This window comes from Melospiza georgiana, chromosome Z, assembly GCF_028018845.1.
Source record: "Melospiza georgiana isolate bMelGeo1 chromosome Z, bMelGeo1.pri, whole genome shotgun sequence".
Classification (NCBI taxonomy): Eukaryota; Metazoa; Chordata; class Aves; order Passeriformes; family Passerellidae; genus Melospiza; species Melospiza georgiana.
This window is the reverse complement of record NC_080465.1, coordinates 71,188,664-71,203,998: the sequence shown is the minus strand read 5'-3', so window position 1 is coordinate 71,203,998 and position 15,335 is coordinate 71,188,664. Positions and strand designations below refer to the sequence as shown.

The following is a 15,335-nucleotide window of genomic DNA, read 5'->3' as shown; positions in this document are numbered from 1 at the left end:
TACTGCCCAGTAGTGCCAATACAAATTTACGGAATGTAAATTACACTCTTTATGAAAACAGTGCAGTACACCTGGAAATCAGGACATTTGTAATGCTCACATGCAGACCAGCAGTCCAGCACAGCCATAGTCAATGTTAAGTCTTAAGTTAAGTCAATCCCTGTTAAGAAGTGACAGATTGACAGTACTTGCATATACAGTGCATGGTGCTTTGCTTGTGTATGATATGTGACACTTCCTGGAAATGATGATTTATTTGTCTTTCCCAGCAAGCTGAATCCTTCCTAGAAAGATCTGCTGGGGAAACCATAAACATCCTTAGACTCACGTGGATGTTCTCACTTTCCAACTAGGGACATATGGGCTATCTATTTGCAAATAAGTCCAGCACACTTCCTTCTTCAATTTAGCCCTTGCTGGATAAAAGCAGGGTTCCCAGAACATCCTTGGGTCTTACACAAGGTGATATTGGAACTCTGTATTCTTCTCAACTGAGAAATGGAGGTCCTGCCCTGGTTGGATTTATTGCAAGTGCTATGTTGAGAACTATGGCAGGAAGCTGCTGCCTTTTACCAGAGTAATTTACAAAATGTTAACTACTTGTGAAGAAATTGTAAGTGTATTTCTTTCATTAAAGAAGAGCCATTTCTGCACATTATTGGAACGATATCTATTCCATTGGTGGTAGGTGAACCAGAGTCTGGAAATGTCTGTCTTAAGGCCAGATCATATCATTACACCTATTTTTTGATTCTAATGCATTCCATAATAAAAGTCATGTAACATCTAAGCTGAGCACAGTTTGATAGAGCATGAAGGCCATTTGCTAAAACCAACCTTCAACAACCCTTCAGAATTCTACATGAAGTGGGGTTTTGGGTGCAGCTGTTGTCTCCTACTCACCTGAGTTAGAAATACTTTAACAGAATGGTCCTCTTGATCTGTGGCAGTGAAGCACAGGCTCTTTCTGTTTGCTCTTTTTATAACCATTTGTTCCCACAGCTGGGTGTTGAGAATCAGTCTCAAGCTACCTTGATTTCGCATAACTAAAATAAGAAGGTTAATATGATAAGATATGCTGCAGCTGTTTTCTCCAGCACTTGTATACAACTAATATTTTCAAAAGCTATTCTTTTTTATTTGGTATAAAATCCTGATATAGTGAGATTTTTACTTTTTTAGTATCCAAATATAGTAGTTTGTTTTAATATGTCTGGCACACAAAGGAAGTAATCTGCTGAAACTGTGCAATACAGTACAAAACAGTGACAGCACATTAAAAACAACATTCCAGAAGAGTCTTGAAACAGTGCTGCTGAAAAAGCAGAACCAACAAAGAGCAAACTGTTAGCCTGGTGACTGGGCTGAAGACACAGTACATCAGAGAAGTACACAGAGAAGTACCTCAGAGAACCTAACAATGTACGTGAGCCCAGTTCCTCAGTCTGGAACACACAGAACTTTATCATGTAAAAAGATTCTTAGCAACTTGACTCAAATACAACAATCTTCTCAGATTTAAATGTTCTGAAATAAACTCTCGCCAACAATAATACAAGTTATTTGATGTTTTCTGTACGGGATATTTCTTTATTTAACTCGTACTTAGCCTTGACTGTAACATTCCATGCTTATTGCTAGAAGTGTCATTAAGCCTCAGGGATCCTCTGCCTCTTTCAGTCCAGCTTAAAGAAAGCTTATTAAATACAAAAAGCTTGCAGTTAATCTGAAAGAGAAATACATAATGAAAACTGCCAGCTAACACTAGTTTTATTGGCTCTAAAATAACAACTTTACATTTACAACTTTATGGTTGTAAAACTTTTGATACATCCATGTATTACACGGCATGTGCAGAAAGGTACACAGATATATCTATACATAGATATATAGATATATCACCTTTATTACTTAAAATGAAAGGGCTCTTAGATCTGTGAACTCTTTTCTCACCATAGAAAACATTCAGCATGAGTCCCAGTTGACTTTTTCAATTTTTTCATCTTTATTAACTCTTTGTCTGTTGAGAAAGTTGCTGAGGCCCTTCAGTTTTGCTGCTGCTGTGTTTTTAAGGGTAGCAGCAGTCTGTGATATCCACCAGCATAGCTAAATTTGCTGCAAAAGTTGTACAGCCTTACTTCCTCACTCTTCACAAATGTTATGCAACAGGATACCAGTACTGCTAGAAGAGTACTGCTCCAAAGATAGTAAAACTTTTGGGTTATGCTAAGACAGAAAAATTAATCACAAATAAAATAATGTTAAGATTTTTTAAATCATAATTGCTATTTTCTGAGAAAATAATATTTTGAAGACAAAGAATAACAAGATACGCTCAGCCAGGTTGGAAAGATAATTGCTATTTTAGCTGAACTATAAAACAAATTACTTTTACAACACATTGCTTTTTTTCCCTAAAAATTTTTTTTCATAAACCCCATCTTTACTGAAATCACTTCCAGTTCTAAGGTTGTGATTACAGCTAGTATACTATGTAGATGCTTATAAAATACCACTGAAATAGGCACTTACTAAAAGAGACTACAAAATGAACAAATATAGTATGAAAAAGAACATACCAGCTTACAGAAAAATGGGTTAGCTGAGGCATAGCTTAAAAAAAGGCAAAAATTTAAAACATAAATTGAAGTTATTTTCAGATTGCTGCATCTGCAGCTGATCTAGATATTCTTTTCAACAACTAAACTACTCATCAAGGTTTTATGAAATACACACCTGCAATACATTTTGTTCTGCTTCTTCTCCAGTTATAACTTCAACTTTATCTAACAGGATTTTCTCCACTGGCTTGGAAACACAAGCAGCTGCTGATTCAATTAGTGTTGCATTCTTCAACAAAGGTTTTTCTGTAGGGAAAAAAAAAAAGAAATTCTTTCTGTACAGTGAGTATTTTGGGAATATTTTTAGGATAACAAAACTAGTACAGGTCACACAGGATATGACCTCAGTAAACCTGTGGTATCTGACATTGTTTAGTGTTATTAATAAGTTTTTGGCCAAAGGAACAAACATTAGAGGAAAAGGCAGGAATACAAAATACCTCACTAAAAAGCCTTTTACAGAATTGAACAGGGCTGTTTATAGTTGCAGAGGTTTGTCCCAAGGGACAAACAGGAACAATCAGAAACAAGGCCTAAATATTTAGAAGCTGATTTTCCAAATTAAACTCATCTGATATATTGTTATGCCAAGTATACATATCCTAATATTCAGAATAATAATACATTTCTAATGAATATTTAACAGGAACAGAGAAGGACAATATTTGAAAGGAATAACATTATTACAAAGCTCTGTATCTTTGCAAAATCTATACACATGTTCTGAAGGCTTTATATTTAGAATTTTTTACTTATAAGAATGCTTACACAAATCATAGGATCTGATACATCTGTTAGTAAAGAGGAGAGCAGAATTTATCAAGAAGGCTCACAACAGGGGCCTGCTGGGGACTCCCTCACAGCCTAGGTTTACATGGCTTGCTTAGTAGAAATCTCACACCAGAGTCACAAACAAACCCTGAAATCTGTCTATGTTGAACTTTCAGTCCCACAATTATAATCCAAAATAACAAAGTAATTGATATGAGAATTTGAAAAATGCAAGCAGCAGACAGCCTAAAATTTTAATTCAACAATGTCCACAAAGGTCACTGCATTTTTCTTCAAACAATAAATAATTATCTGTACTAAATAATAATATTCTGTAGTATTTTCTTGAGTAATTCAGATCATGCTTTCTGAAGTTAGTCCAGTTCACATGTCATAAAACAAACTCTGCCTGCTTTCTGGAGATAGATTTTGGCACACACTCTAAGCATATTCATGACTGGATATCTTGAGAATAGATGAAAATTACTGACCACCACTCATTTGACATCCTCTAAAATACAGTGAGATATAACAATAAAGCCAACTGTGCTTGTTTGCTGAGTATGCTTACTTGTTTGCGGCCTGACATGAGAAGATCCTGTGGACATGGACGTTATTTCTCCTTTGTGTAAATCAGCTTCATTGCACAGCTTGGGATGCTTCTCAGGACTCTGGAAAAACACAGGGGAAATAAGAATTCTTATTTTAAAAAATGGCTATGTTAATTTATATCAAATAGAACACTGAATAATGATAGCATGCTAGGCTGAAGGCAACCAACTTTAATAGCTTTAGAGTAAAAGTAGCCCACATGATACAATTTCAGTCTCTAGAGGAAGTAATACTACTATCATAGAATCAGAACACCTTTCTTTCTTCGAGAAGAATAACTTCTTTGTGTGGATCCTGGATAAGTATTTAAATCCATTGAAGAATTTAGGTGTTAAGGTACTGGTTCATTTCCAGTTCAAGCCCATAAGTTCCCAGAAGAGTAGTAGAAAATGCCCAGACACCACAAACTTAACTTCAGAAGACTTAAAAATTTCTATCACCTTCAGTTTTGCAGATAAATTTTCTTAGTCATGTCTAAATAAATTCTTGTGGCTCCTGACAATGCTCAGTGTCTCAACTCATACCTTATAAAAAAATCGTGGCCAGAAGACATACCCCAAACCTATGGTTGCCAAGCTTTTTACCTGCCAGATAAGCATACAGTTTTCATCCTACTTCAACTGAAAACTGAATTTCAAATCTGTTTTCAATGGTGCAGTCCTCAGCTTCGGAACCACTTTTTTGTCCCAGAGCCCTTCAGGGCATAAGCTGCCTCACAAGCAGGCACATTGTGCTTTAACATGGACACTCTCTGAGGTGTCCACTTTTTCCTTCCCACTTTGTTAGCACAGAATCACAGGATGGTTTAGGTTGAAAGATACCTTAAAAATCATCTGGTTCCAGCTTCTCTGCCATGGGAAGGAACACCTTTAATTAGACCAGGCTGCTCAGAGCCCCATCCAGCTCGGCCTTGGATGGTCATCCTGGATGACCTCCAGGGATGGGGCCTCCACAGCATTTCTAGGCATATGTTTTACAGTGATCTCACCCCCTCAAAGAGAAGAATTTCTTCCTAATAGCAAACCCAAACCTACTGCCCTTCAGTTTGAAGTCATTTCCCCTTGTCCTGTCACTCCTGTGAACAGTCTCTCTTCAGCTTTCTTGTCGGCTTCCCTTCAGGAAGGGAACCCATCCAACCTCTTACAGATACTATGGAAGTTATTTGAGCAGTAGGAACCACCACATTGTTTTATCTTATGTTGTGGGTGTTCCACTTTACATGGAAGAGATAAAAAACTCTTTTTCACGTAAAAATCCAGGAGTGCATATTGGTAAGCATTAGTAATTAAAGAACCTGTCTAGGGTGGTGAAGATAGGAATGCCTACTCCTCCAGCAGCACATCCTTAGATATCTTCTCCTCACGAGACATTGGAACCATAATTACTCACATCTTTAAAAGAAGGACGACCTAAAAAGAACCAATATCTGAAAAAGTAATCGCACGCTTAAGTACACTAACCTTGATAAAAAGTCTGCCAGCATGTGCAGATCCAACCAAAACTCTTTCAACCATGTTTTCCCCAAACACAAAATCTGAATTGCTGCTGTTTTGTACACTTCTTTCTTTAAGCAACTGACTTCTGTGGGGACAAAATAACATAAGAATATGATTTAAAAGCACTTTAAAGATTCACCACATTTAAAGTGCTTTAAAGATTCACCACACCTAACATTAAAGAAAAACTAAAGAGTAATCACCTAAGTAATCAGATAAATTCTTTAAGAGAATTTGAGAATATTCTCTGTGGAAAATTTCACAAAAGGAACAGAGTATCACAGTGAATTTCATTAAAATTATTGAGGCCATTCCTTAGGACCAAAGAACAAGCAGCAAAACAGCATGTCACTTCTCCTCAGGGAAGTGTCTTACTCCAGAAATTTTAATGAGTTGCTTTAGTTTCCTTTTGTTCCTCCAGAGGACTACCAACAATTAACACCTATCCTTTCAAGTTCTCCACTACTGTGCAGAATAATGTACACTTTGGTGCCTTACAGGCATTCCTTCATCATCCTCATGTTTTGGAAGTGCAGGAAGGCAACGTATTGACATACACACACAAATACTGAAAAAATGTATAGATTTGATAGCAGAATGCTTAAGATGAGGTGTGAGTAAAACAGGAGGGAAAAGTGTTTCCATTTTTCAATTACCTGTTCCAGAGATATATGTAAGATGAGAAGCGAACTCAATACTTGCAGTCCTTTGGTACTGGCCAACTATATTTTAGAGATTACATTCAAGAATATTCTATACAAGTAGAATTGTGATTGGACTTGCTAATTACATAGCCAATTTAAATTAACAGGGTTCTGTTTTTGCAAAAGTCACTAGAAAAATCCTTGTAAACTCCTTTATGTGGAAGCTGTTCCTGCTGCTGGTTTGGTTTTGATTTGTTTGGTTTTGTTCTTTTTATGAAGGGGTTGTACATTGTTTGTGCTTTCTGTAGAGCTTAATCCTGCACGTCTTACTGGCATAGGCAAAACCATGCAAGTTATTTTCACTTTCTGTTCCAGAAGGATGACTTGGCAGAAAGGCAGCCTGATACTGTGTCACAAGTGGTGCATTCTTCAGCACCACTTACTTCTGTTTCACAGTATTTATCACCCTCGGGAGGGCTTAACATAACATATGTCATGTACAGGATATTCCTGTTAATTAGCTGGGTTTGTTGGCAGAACTTTGATCATTTCCTCTAAAATAGTTTCTCTGTTCACAACTACAGTGTGCTTAAAACCTCTTCAAGGATGAAGGGCTTACAGAGAACTACCTCTCTCCATCTTTTTTAATGAGAAAAATACTCCTTAGCATTCTTATGCTTGATGTGTTGCTAAGACAACACATTTGCTAGGAGCAAAACAGAGAAATCAGTAAATACTTGTTTTTTCAGCCTTTAAAGCTTCTATGCATGTTCTGGGCCATGAACAGGAAATCTGAAGTGTGTTAATGAGTTTTTTATTCTTAAACACATTTTTCACTAAAATTCACTGGAATGTGACCAATTTCCATACTGACATTTCAACTGCTACTTCTAGGCTGTTCCAATAGCAGCTTAAGGACAGCACCGCAAAAGAGCTAAAAAAACCCAAGAATTAGAGGCTTATTTCTAAGAAAAAATGTAGGAAATTGTTTTGATTATATTCAGAAATGTAAGAAAAATTAATCAATGCAATCAGTTCTCTTTTAAGAGAAAGTTAACTGGAAGTGCCAGCCTTAAAATGTTATTAAAACTTCAATAGCCTTATGTTGCTGTATGGCAAGAACAAAGTGTTCTTGCCAGGGATGCATTGTCAGGGATGCAAAGTGTTCTTGCCCCAGGGATGGCATTTGTCATGGAGATACAAAACACAGTCCCTGATATCAGGGGATGATCACTAACAACGAACAATTGGAGGAGAAATATGGATCAAGTACTCAGATGGGATTATGAGGGGAATGATTCAGGTATTGGCCATCTCAGAGTGTCCAAAAAGGTCTGAGTAGCTGCCAGTTCCAGTGCTGGCCTCAAACCCTTTCAGTTATATAAGCAAATCCTTGTGCAAAGTTGAGTTGATGTGAGTGCAAGCCTGTATTTTCCCACTGTTGTATTTCTGTCACTTGTGACACAAGTTTTCCAAGCTTTTCATCACAATCGACAAACTGGAATTTTGTCCTTTGCAGTTTATTATTATAGTCAGCCCAGGAAATGAAAATTAGTGGTTTCATGGAACATGGACAGCTGCAGCAACTGCAGGGGGATAACAAGGTATTTTCACTCACCTCTCCACAGAATCATATAATGGATAGATGAAGATGTGGAAGAGGAGCAAAAGTGAGAGAGAGCAAAGCAATCTCTGCATTTTATTTTATAAATAAATGTCAACAGTTATGCCTTGGTTGGAAATTAAAAGCAAACCTAAATAGTTGTTTTCTTAGCAATGAGGTCCGGCTGCAATGTTCACTTACTGTTCAGCATGTATACAGAGTTTAATAAAGTAATTTGCTTCTTATTGATGAGAAAACAGCAATGCCAGAAAGATTTTACGTAAGTATTTTACAGCATCAGTCCCTTAATATGGATCAGAAGAATGGCACTTATATCCTTCTGCAATCTCAGAATAGCACTAGGCACCTGGTAGTATTTAAATTAGTTTTCAACTGTCAAAGGAACCAACATTTACCATTATTATGATAGAACTACTGTTGTGATATTCTAGAATTCATGAGGCCCAAACACCCCAAGCATGGTGTTTGTGAAAAAAAAAAAAAAAAAAAAAAAAAAAAAAGACAAGGGAAAGAAATACCACAAGTACCTTTAAGTTAACTTGTTGGCACCGAATCACTGTGTTGCATTTCTCTACTTCACAGGAGAAAATCACTCACCAATCTTTTCCTAGATATTATGCAGCTGACAGAAGGTAAATAAATTTAAATTTAAAGTACCAACAGCAGCTGATTTAGCTTTTCTTACATGCATTACCATCATTCAGATTCTCCTAAAAACCCAGTGTGCTCTGTGGCTGCATGTTGTCCCCAGAGGGCATCACAACAGCACTAAATGTAATAGAAAAGGTTAGTTCTTCCAAAATCACAGCAAGCGTCTGCCCTCTAATGATTCTAATGGTTCTTTTTTTTTATAGAAATTAAGAATCTATGTTGTTCGTGCATCTAAACTCCCTTGCCTCCTCAGAACCCTGGCACTGTGCATCACAACCTTTATCTGTGGTCCATTTAGCCCTGGCACAGACTCTTTTGCAATTTACATATTCTATGCTCTCCTTGGGTAGGAGAGGGAATTAGGCAGCATTTAGAAATCTGTTATCTGTGGCCCTAGCAATTTTGAAAAGTCCTTCTCTCATCAAAAGTGATACCAGGTGTATTCCTGATGCTCACAATTTCCAGGTTAAAAACTCTCGTCAAGATCAGCAAGCAGTATTAATACATGAGACAACCAGAGACCTAGCGTTCTCATGAGTCAGTCCTCAGAGAGAGGTAATAGCCCACTTTTGCACCAGTATGGCTTCTTCTCAGTGCTGGCCTTGAACCCTTTCTGTTTCCCAAGCAAAACCTTGTGCAAAGCTGAACACATGACCAGAAGCCAGTGTTTCCCCAGCACTGTATTTCTGTCACGTATGACACAAGTTTTCCAAGCTTTTAGTTAGAATCTGATTAATCTCCAAGAATGGGGCTCTTTCCATCACATACAGTGTCAAGAGGATGGGGAAACATCCTACTCCAAGGACATCAGCCTCCTCACACAAATTCTGAAGTCTGTGCTGCACAAAAAGGCCAGCCTATCACAGTCACCACAAATAGCTTCTCGTGCCAGAAGTTCTGCTTTGTGAATGAAAGTAGAGCATCAATTGCAGCTTTCACCTGGTATTCCAAATCAATCCTGTTTTTTTTCCTTTATGCTTCTTGTGTCCAATATACTGAAATATATGGGTTATTCCTCAAAAGAATGAAATTTCCTGAGTTTCTACGTACCCTTTTTTTGAGATGCAGCAGACATGCAGTCAGAAGAGAGATGGCAAACCAGAATAATTTCTGGCTTGGTTGCTAGTGAGAAACCACCTGTCCCACAGAGATTAACTGCAGTTAGGAGTCCATTTTTTTATGGCATATGAAGCTCATATGAATGGACACAAATCCTGGCACTGCACACAAACACCAGAGAGCCTGTGTGGGTGCAGATTGCATGGGCTTAGTATCATGTTAGACATGGATGATGAAAGGGCATGCCACCAGCCAAGTGACAAGATGATGTAGAAACATAATAAACAAAATCTTACTGTGTTTTTTGAGAGCTGGAAAGACTCATGGTAATAGATGACCCCATTGCTGTTTTGGAATTTACTGAATTCTCAGTGGATAAATAAGAGCTGTCTTCAGATAGCTAGGAATAATAAAATCAAATTGATTAATTAGAGCTAGTATATTTTCTGCTATTAACAGATCTGCTAGAATCCAGAGTCACTAAGGTACACAGACAGATACAGATATGGATGATAGATGTTGTAGTTGGCAGAGCTTCCTCCAGCTGGGTACTAAATCAGTGCCCTCAATTAAAATACTAAAATCTCACTTTCTAAATAAACAAAATCCAAAACACCCAAAGGTGATTTTCCTGCAGAACCCTGATATCAGAAAGGTAAGGCAGCCTGCAGAGAAGAGATAATTTTTCAAACACAGTCAGCATGAGTTTAACATTTCATATCATGTTAGTGATACAGTAATTCCACTGAAACTTACATGGAAACTTTCTTGAAAATAAAGCATTCTTTAATGCATGATTAATTAACTGCATAATTAAGTAATTAATTAATTGCTTTAAAACAGCACTGGTTTGTTTGGTGTTTGGTTTTGATTGTTTTGAGTGTTTATGTTTGTTTGGTTTTTTTCCTTAATTTGAGTTCCAGCAAAATTATTTTTCTTTTTACCTGAACACATGCTTCTTTCTTAGTCATTAGAGATACTACAGGAATTTCAGGACAGGTCAGGGCTTGTGGGGGCTGTAAAGTGGCAGGTCTAATGACATTCCACAATTGACTTGGTGACAAGGATCCTTGCAAAATACAAAGACAAAATATTGAAACATACACTTTTTCTTCACATCTAATTCATACCTATATGTCTTGCCTCTTAACTGAAACTTTCAAAACATTTTAAAATAATATTTACTGTTGTTTATTTGCTTCATATTCTGAAAAATTGTAATGGTTTCTAAAATTCACTTCACAACTCTGAAGTGAAACCAATGTGTTATCTTATCAGGATAAAAAAGTAATGTGGTATATACATAAACATTCTATTTGTACTTACAAAATATATTTGTATTTATATATTTAAGTATATCTTTATACTTATATTTATTGCTTTGTTTTAGATATGTCTTCTGGCATTTCAGATTTAATTCTCACTCTCAGATGCCAAAAGGTTTCTCTATTGCCTCCTCCAGGAGCAGAAGTAAAATGTGAAATGTGAAATTTCACTATGAAAGGTTACATTCAGTCCACTCAGGAAATAAGTAGTCAGAGCAGATGGTGAGACCAGAGTTCATAGGACATTTACACTGTCAAACAATAAGTTATGAACTGCATAAAGATACCTAGCTATCATTCAGTATGGAAAAGAGCTGTTCTTTTTTGTATTCATATTTTTGTGGAGCTACAGTGAAAAAACATTACAATGACAGTTACCTTCTCTTGGACTTTTGATGATGTCAGGATTTCTTTGAAGAAGAGCTGAGGTCATGAATATGTTATTCTTCTTTACTACAGAAAAGGAATTTACAATGAAATAATGAGTACATCCAAATTTTAACCATTAATTAATATTTCTGTATCCACTCCCTCTTTTGGTAGTACCTGAGCAATTTTCCAGCATATTCATCTGGAAAAGATTGCCAAAATAAGTGTTACTGTCTCAGTTTTTACAGGTGGGCAGACTTTGGCACAAGAAAACACCAGATGTTTCTTGGCTATGTCATAGTCTTTTGGATGTTAATGAAAGTTTTTAATGGAAAATCTTTCTTCATCTTTTAAAACTGGTGTTCCTGTTTTGTAGAAACATTGAATGCTATCTGGTCAAGTTTTGGGCATTTTTAAGATGATTAAGTGAGGCCCAAATACATAGAAATAAATAAATAGCAAATAAATGTACCCTGCCCTGCTCTGCGAGAAGAGTTAGTAGAACAATGGCAGTGCACTATTGATGCTTTCACCATTTTAATAAAGATATCAAACACCAGTGAGAAGGTGATGGCAACCATCCAACCATGCTGTAAAAGCCTAGGAGGTAAGGGGGATAATTTGTATGTCACTGATATCCAAATAGCTGTGGAGCCAACCAAGGACTTCTGGTAGTAACCCACTGTGAGAAAGTGCAGGATGTGGCTGCAGAGGGTACCTACACAGCTAGGGCAGCACTTTTCCAGGACAACCATAAGCACAACACAGCACAGCACAGCAGGAATGAGGCCAAGATGTGGGCATGGGCTGTAGGGCCATCCAGGCCACCCCAGGACCTCTGACCCATTTCCAGAAAGAATGAACTGCACATGAGAACTGATTTGCATAAAAAAAGAGAAACTCATCTCCAGGGCGAGGAAACCATTCTATATAAAGGTACCCTGTGAAGCCCAGGTGTGTGCCTCAGGATCCTGGACATGCCTTCAGCCAGACCAGTGCTGATACTGGAACCAGGACTGATAATCTCTCTTTCTCTCTTTCTTGCTTTCTCTCTTCTCCTCTTTAATCCTCTTTAAATCTCTCTCTTCCCTTTCACCTTAACCCTTCATCCAAAACCCATCACGTGGTTACAATAAGAGATCATGACTTATACCAGTTTTCATGCTTAGTGTGTAATTTACCAGTAAAACTTTTTAAGCTTTGGCAGAACCTCTGACTTCTGTCATTCCTTTCCACTGTGAACACCCAAGATTTGTAAATCTTGGGTGCTGCCTTCCCCTTAAGGGTGCAATGCCACACATGTACCATGTCGTGTAGAATGGCACAACTGATACAATACATACAATCACCACTTTTTCATTGCAAAAGTGTGTTTTGCTGCTCTTAAAATGCTGGGGACTCTTAACATTGTTTAGAAATCCTCTATGCCAGTGTCTGTCAAGAACCTGTCTCTGGTAACAGATATAGGCTAGGATTTGAAACCACTCCATCTTTCCTGTTAGTGCTAAGACAGGGAGGATATTCCCTGGATCCCTGGTTAGGTGGAAGACAGGCTCCTAGGACAGAAAGTTATATTCCTGTAGAAACCATCACCATTATATTGCAAGCAAACTATTCATGTAATTACCATAATTTCATTTTGGTTTTTTAAGTATTATTTGTATCACATTCTGTAAATGCACGCTTTTAAATTATTCAAAGATTCCACCCCTGCCCCAGAGGATTCCCCAACTATGAAAAAGAAACTTATCTTCTATTGAAATACCTGTCCTCCTTATAAAACAATCATTTCTGCCATCTAAATATCAGATTAGTCAACACACTTCAGCTTTTCTTGCAGGAAAAGCATTTCTGCACACATCTTTATTTTGCCCAATATTAGCTTTTCTACATAAATATTTATTTTCATTTACCTGCCTGGGAGGGAGGGAAAGTAGGAAGGATGTTAAATGAAGATGATCTCCCTCTTTGCTGTGTGAGAGCTGTATCTAAAAGAATAAGAGAATAAATTATCACTTGTTTGGAGAATAAAAAAGAAAAGTTTTAGGGTTAGCCAGGCTGATGTCATGCTTTCACTGACAGTAGAATAAATTGTTGTCTGCTACCCACCATCTTTCTGAAGCAGATTGTTAGGTTATGTCTATGCTGCTGACCCCAGGATGTCTCTGAGGCCAAGGAGCACGCAGGCTCAGGCACGCAGCTAACGCTCTCTGCATCAGCTCCTGGAGACTGCCAGGTTCAAAACAGAACCAGACAGTCACCTATCCCTGAAACAGTGTGGGCAGTCAAGAGGGAAAACACTCCAGCTTCCTCCTGCACTCTGCTTTATTTTTTGGAATAGACATGCCCTAAAATTTCTCACATATCTATTCCAGTTTAACTTTCAGAGTAAACCAAACTTAGCTTAAGTCCTCTTGGGTACATTTAGATGTGATTAAAAAAAACCCCACACTGTACATATATTAATGCCTGAATTCAGAAGTACTTTTTGGTACCATCCATATGTTAAATCCAGATTGTGTAAAACAGATGAGTCCTCCTGCACAGTAGCCTCAGGGACTGGTGTTCATTTTCATTGAAACAATGCACAGTCCTTAATGAGCCGTCCCAGTCAGCTCATGGCTGGATGGCAGGAGGGCCCTTCTGGAAACTGTCACATCTTAAAGGATTGCCTATGGAACAGTGATCTCTTCCAGAAGCCAGGGATACAATTCCTTTCCTGACCTCATCCTCCCTTAACTGTGTGAGCAATTCAGAAAAATTATATTAAATTTATGGATTTTTCACTACTTTATGTAATGTTATGTTAAGTATGGAAAAAATAATGCATTTTTAATTAAAAACGTGTTCATTGGAAACTACCAGCAAGTATCAATGTTTAAATTTTCATGACTTGCAGCATGCTTACAATGCAGAAACACGTCTTAGGTAGGAGAATTCATTCTTTTCATTGCCAGATGAGAACACAGAACTCCAATCAAAACATGACTGGAGGTAAATGTCATACCAGTGTTAGACTGAGAGTCAGACTTCTGGAAAGTCAAAGATGATGATCTTGCACGTTTTCTGGAACAACTAATGAAATCTAGAGAAAAGAAAATATAATGTAATTGGCAGGAGGCATCAGCACCATGTTATAATACTGAATTAAAACCTGAACAAAATAAATTCTAGGAGGGACTTAGAGAACAGCTTTAAGGCAGTACCTAAGAGCAGGAGGGCTTTGGAATCTAAGTCAACACCTGTCACAAAGCCCTGGGGAATCTTTATTTCTGTTAAGTTCAGGGAACCCAAAGCAAGCACTTTGAATTAGTTCATAGCCCATGGGCTCACAAAACATTCAGAATGAGGAGCTACATTATAACATGACCCAAGCAAACAAAAAGACAGTTAGGAGTTCATACAGCTGAATACACTTTGTCAATTTTCAGGGCTTCTGGAGCTTGTCTTTCTGGTAAATATGAGAGGTAAGATGGAAGAACTTGAGGGAAGACAGGGACATGTATATTAGGACAGAGTAGGTGGCTCTACAACCCACAACATCTTAGTCTGGTAACTGGTATTTGCCCCTGCTCCTAGAAAGAGTCCAAACACTGTTTTCACAGGAAATAGGCAGACCTATGAATAACTCGGTTATATTATGCTGTTTCAGTGAGGTGCTGATTACCATTTTCAGCTTTGCAAACTGGGTCTTCTGCAGGCCGCTGGAAAAAAAATAAGTATGGAAAGGTCAGTGAAATAGAACAATCGTTTTCTAGACAGAAACACAGAGTATAACAGTCCAGCATATATGCATTAAGTCTTGTTTCTGTTTTCTATTCCTCCTTGTTCTATTTTCAGACCATTTATTACAATTGTTAAGCAGGACTAAAATCTTATACTGCTGCCAGGATAATTGTCCACAGAATCCCTATTTCTTACCAATTTTTATCAATAATGAAAAAGGCAGAAAAAAAGGCTTTTTACCTTCAAAGAACGATCCTTCTTCTCAAAAACAAATGTTGGCTGGGCAAGCACTGATTTCTCTGGAAAAGAGAAGAGATAGTTTTCAATAACAATTCCATAATAGTATTTATAAATTAGAGCTTTGAAAATGCTGTGCAATAACAAACAGGAATTTATCCTTTTGTTACAAAGGAAGAAACTAAAGAGATGCAGTGATA

General features: G+C 37.5%; 1 protein-coding gene across 1 annotated transcript in view; it reads right to left on the bottom strand.

Annotated features, from left to right (window-relative positions):
- Positions 1–15,335, bottom strand: part of RANBP3L (RAN binding protein 3 like) — a 28,511-nt gene that overhangs the window by 3,869 nt on the left and 9,307 nt on the right. The window contains exons 2-13 of the mRNA XM_058043930.1: positions 15,139–15,197; positions 14,840–14,876; positions 14,180–14,257; positions 13,086–13,160; positions 11,182–11,256; positions 10,423–10,547; positions 9,775–9,878; positions 5,465–5,585; positions 3,964–4,063; positions 2,737–2,867; positions 1,606–1,726; positions 904–1,046 (exon numbers count right to left, since the gene is read on the bottom strand). Of these exons, the coding sequence (XP_057899913.1) occupies positions 904–1,046; positions 1,606–1,726; positions 2,737–2,867; positions 3,964–4,063; positions 5,465–5,585; positions 9,775–9,878; positions 10,423–10,547; positions 11,182–11,256; positions 13,086–13,160; positions 14,180–14,257; positions 14,840–14,876; positions 15,139–15,197 (1,169 nt within the window). The remainder of the gene's footprint in view (positions 1–903; positions 1,047–1,605; positions 1,727–2,736; positions 2,868–3,963; positions 4,064–5,464; positions 5,586–9,774; positions 9,879–10,422; positions 10,548–11,181; positions 11,257–13,085; positions 13,161–14,179; positions 14,258–14,839; positions 14,877–15,138; positions 15,198–15,335) is intronic.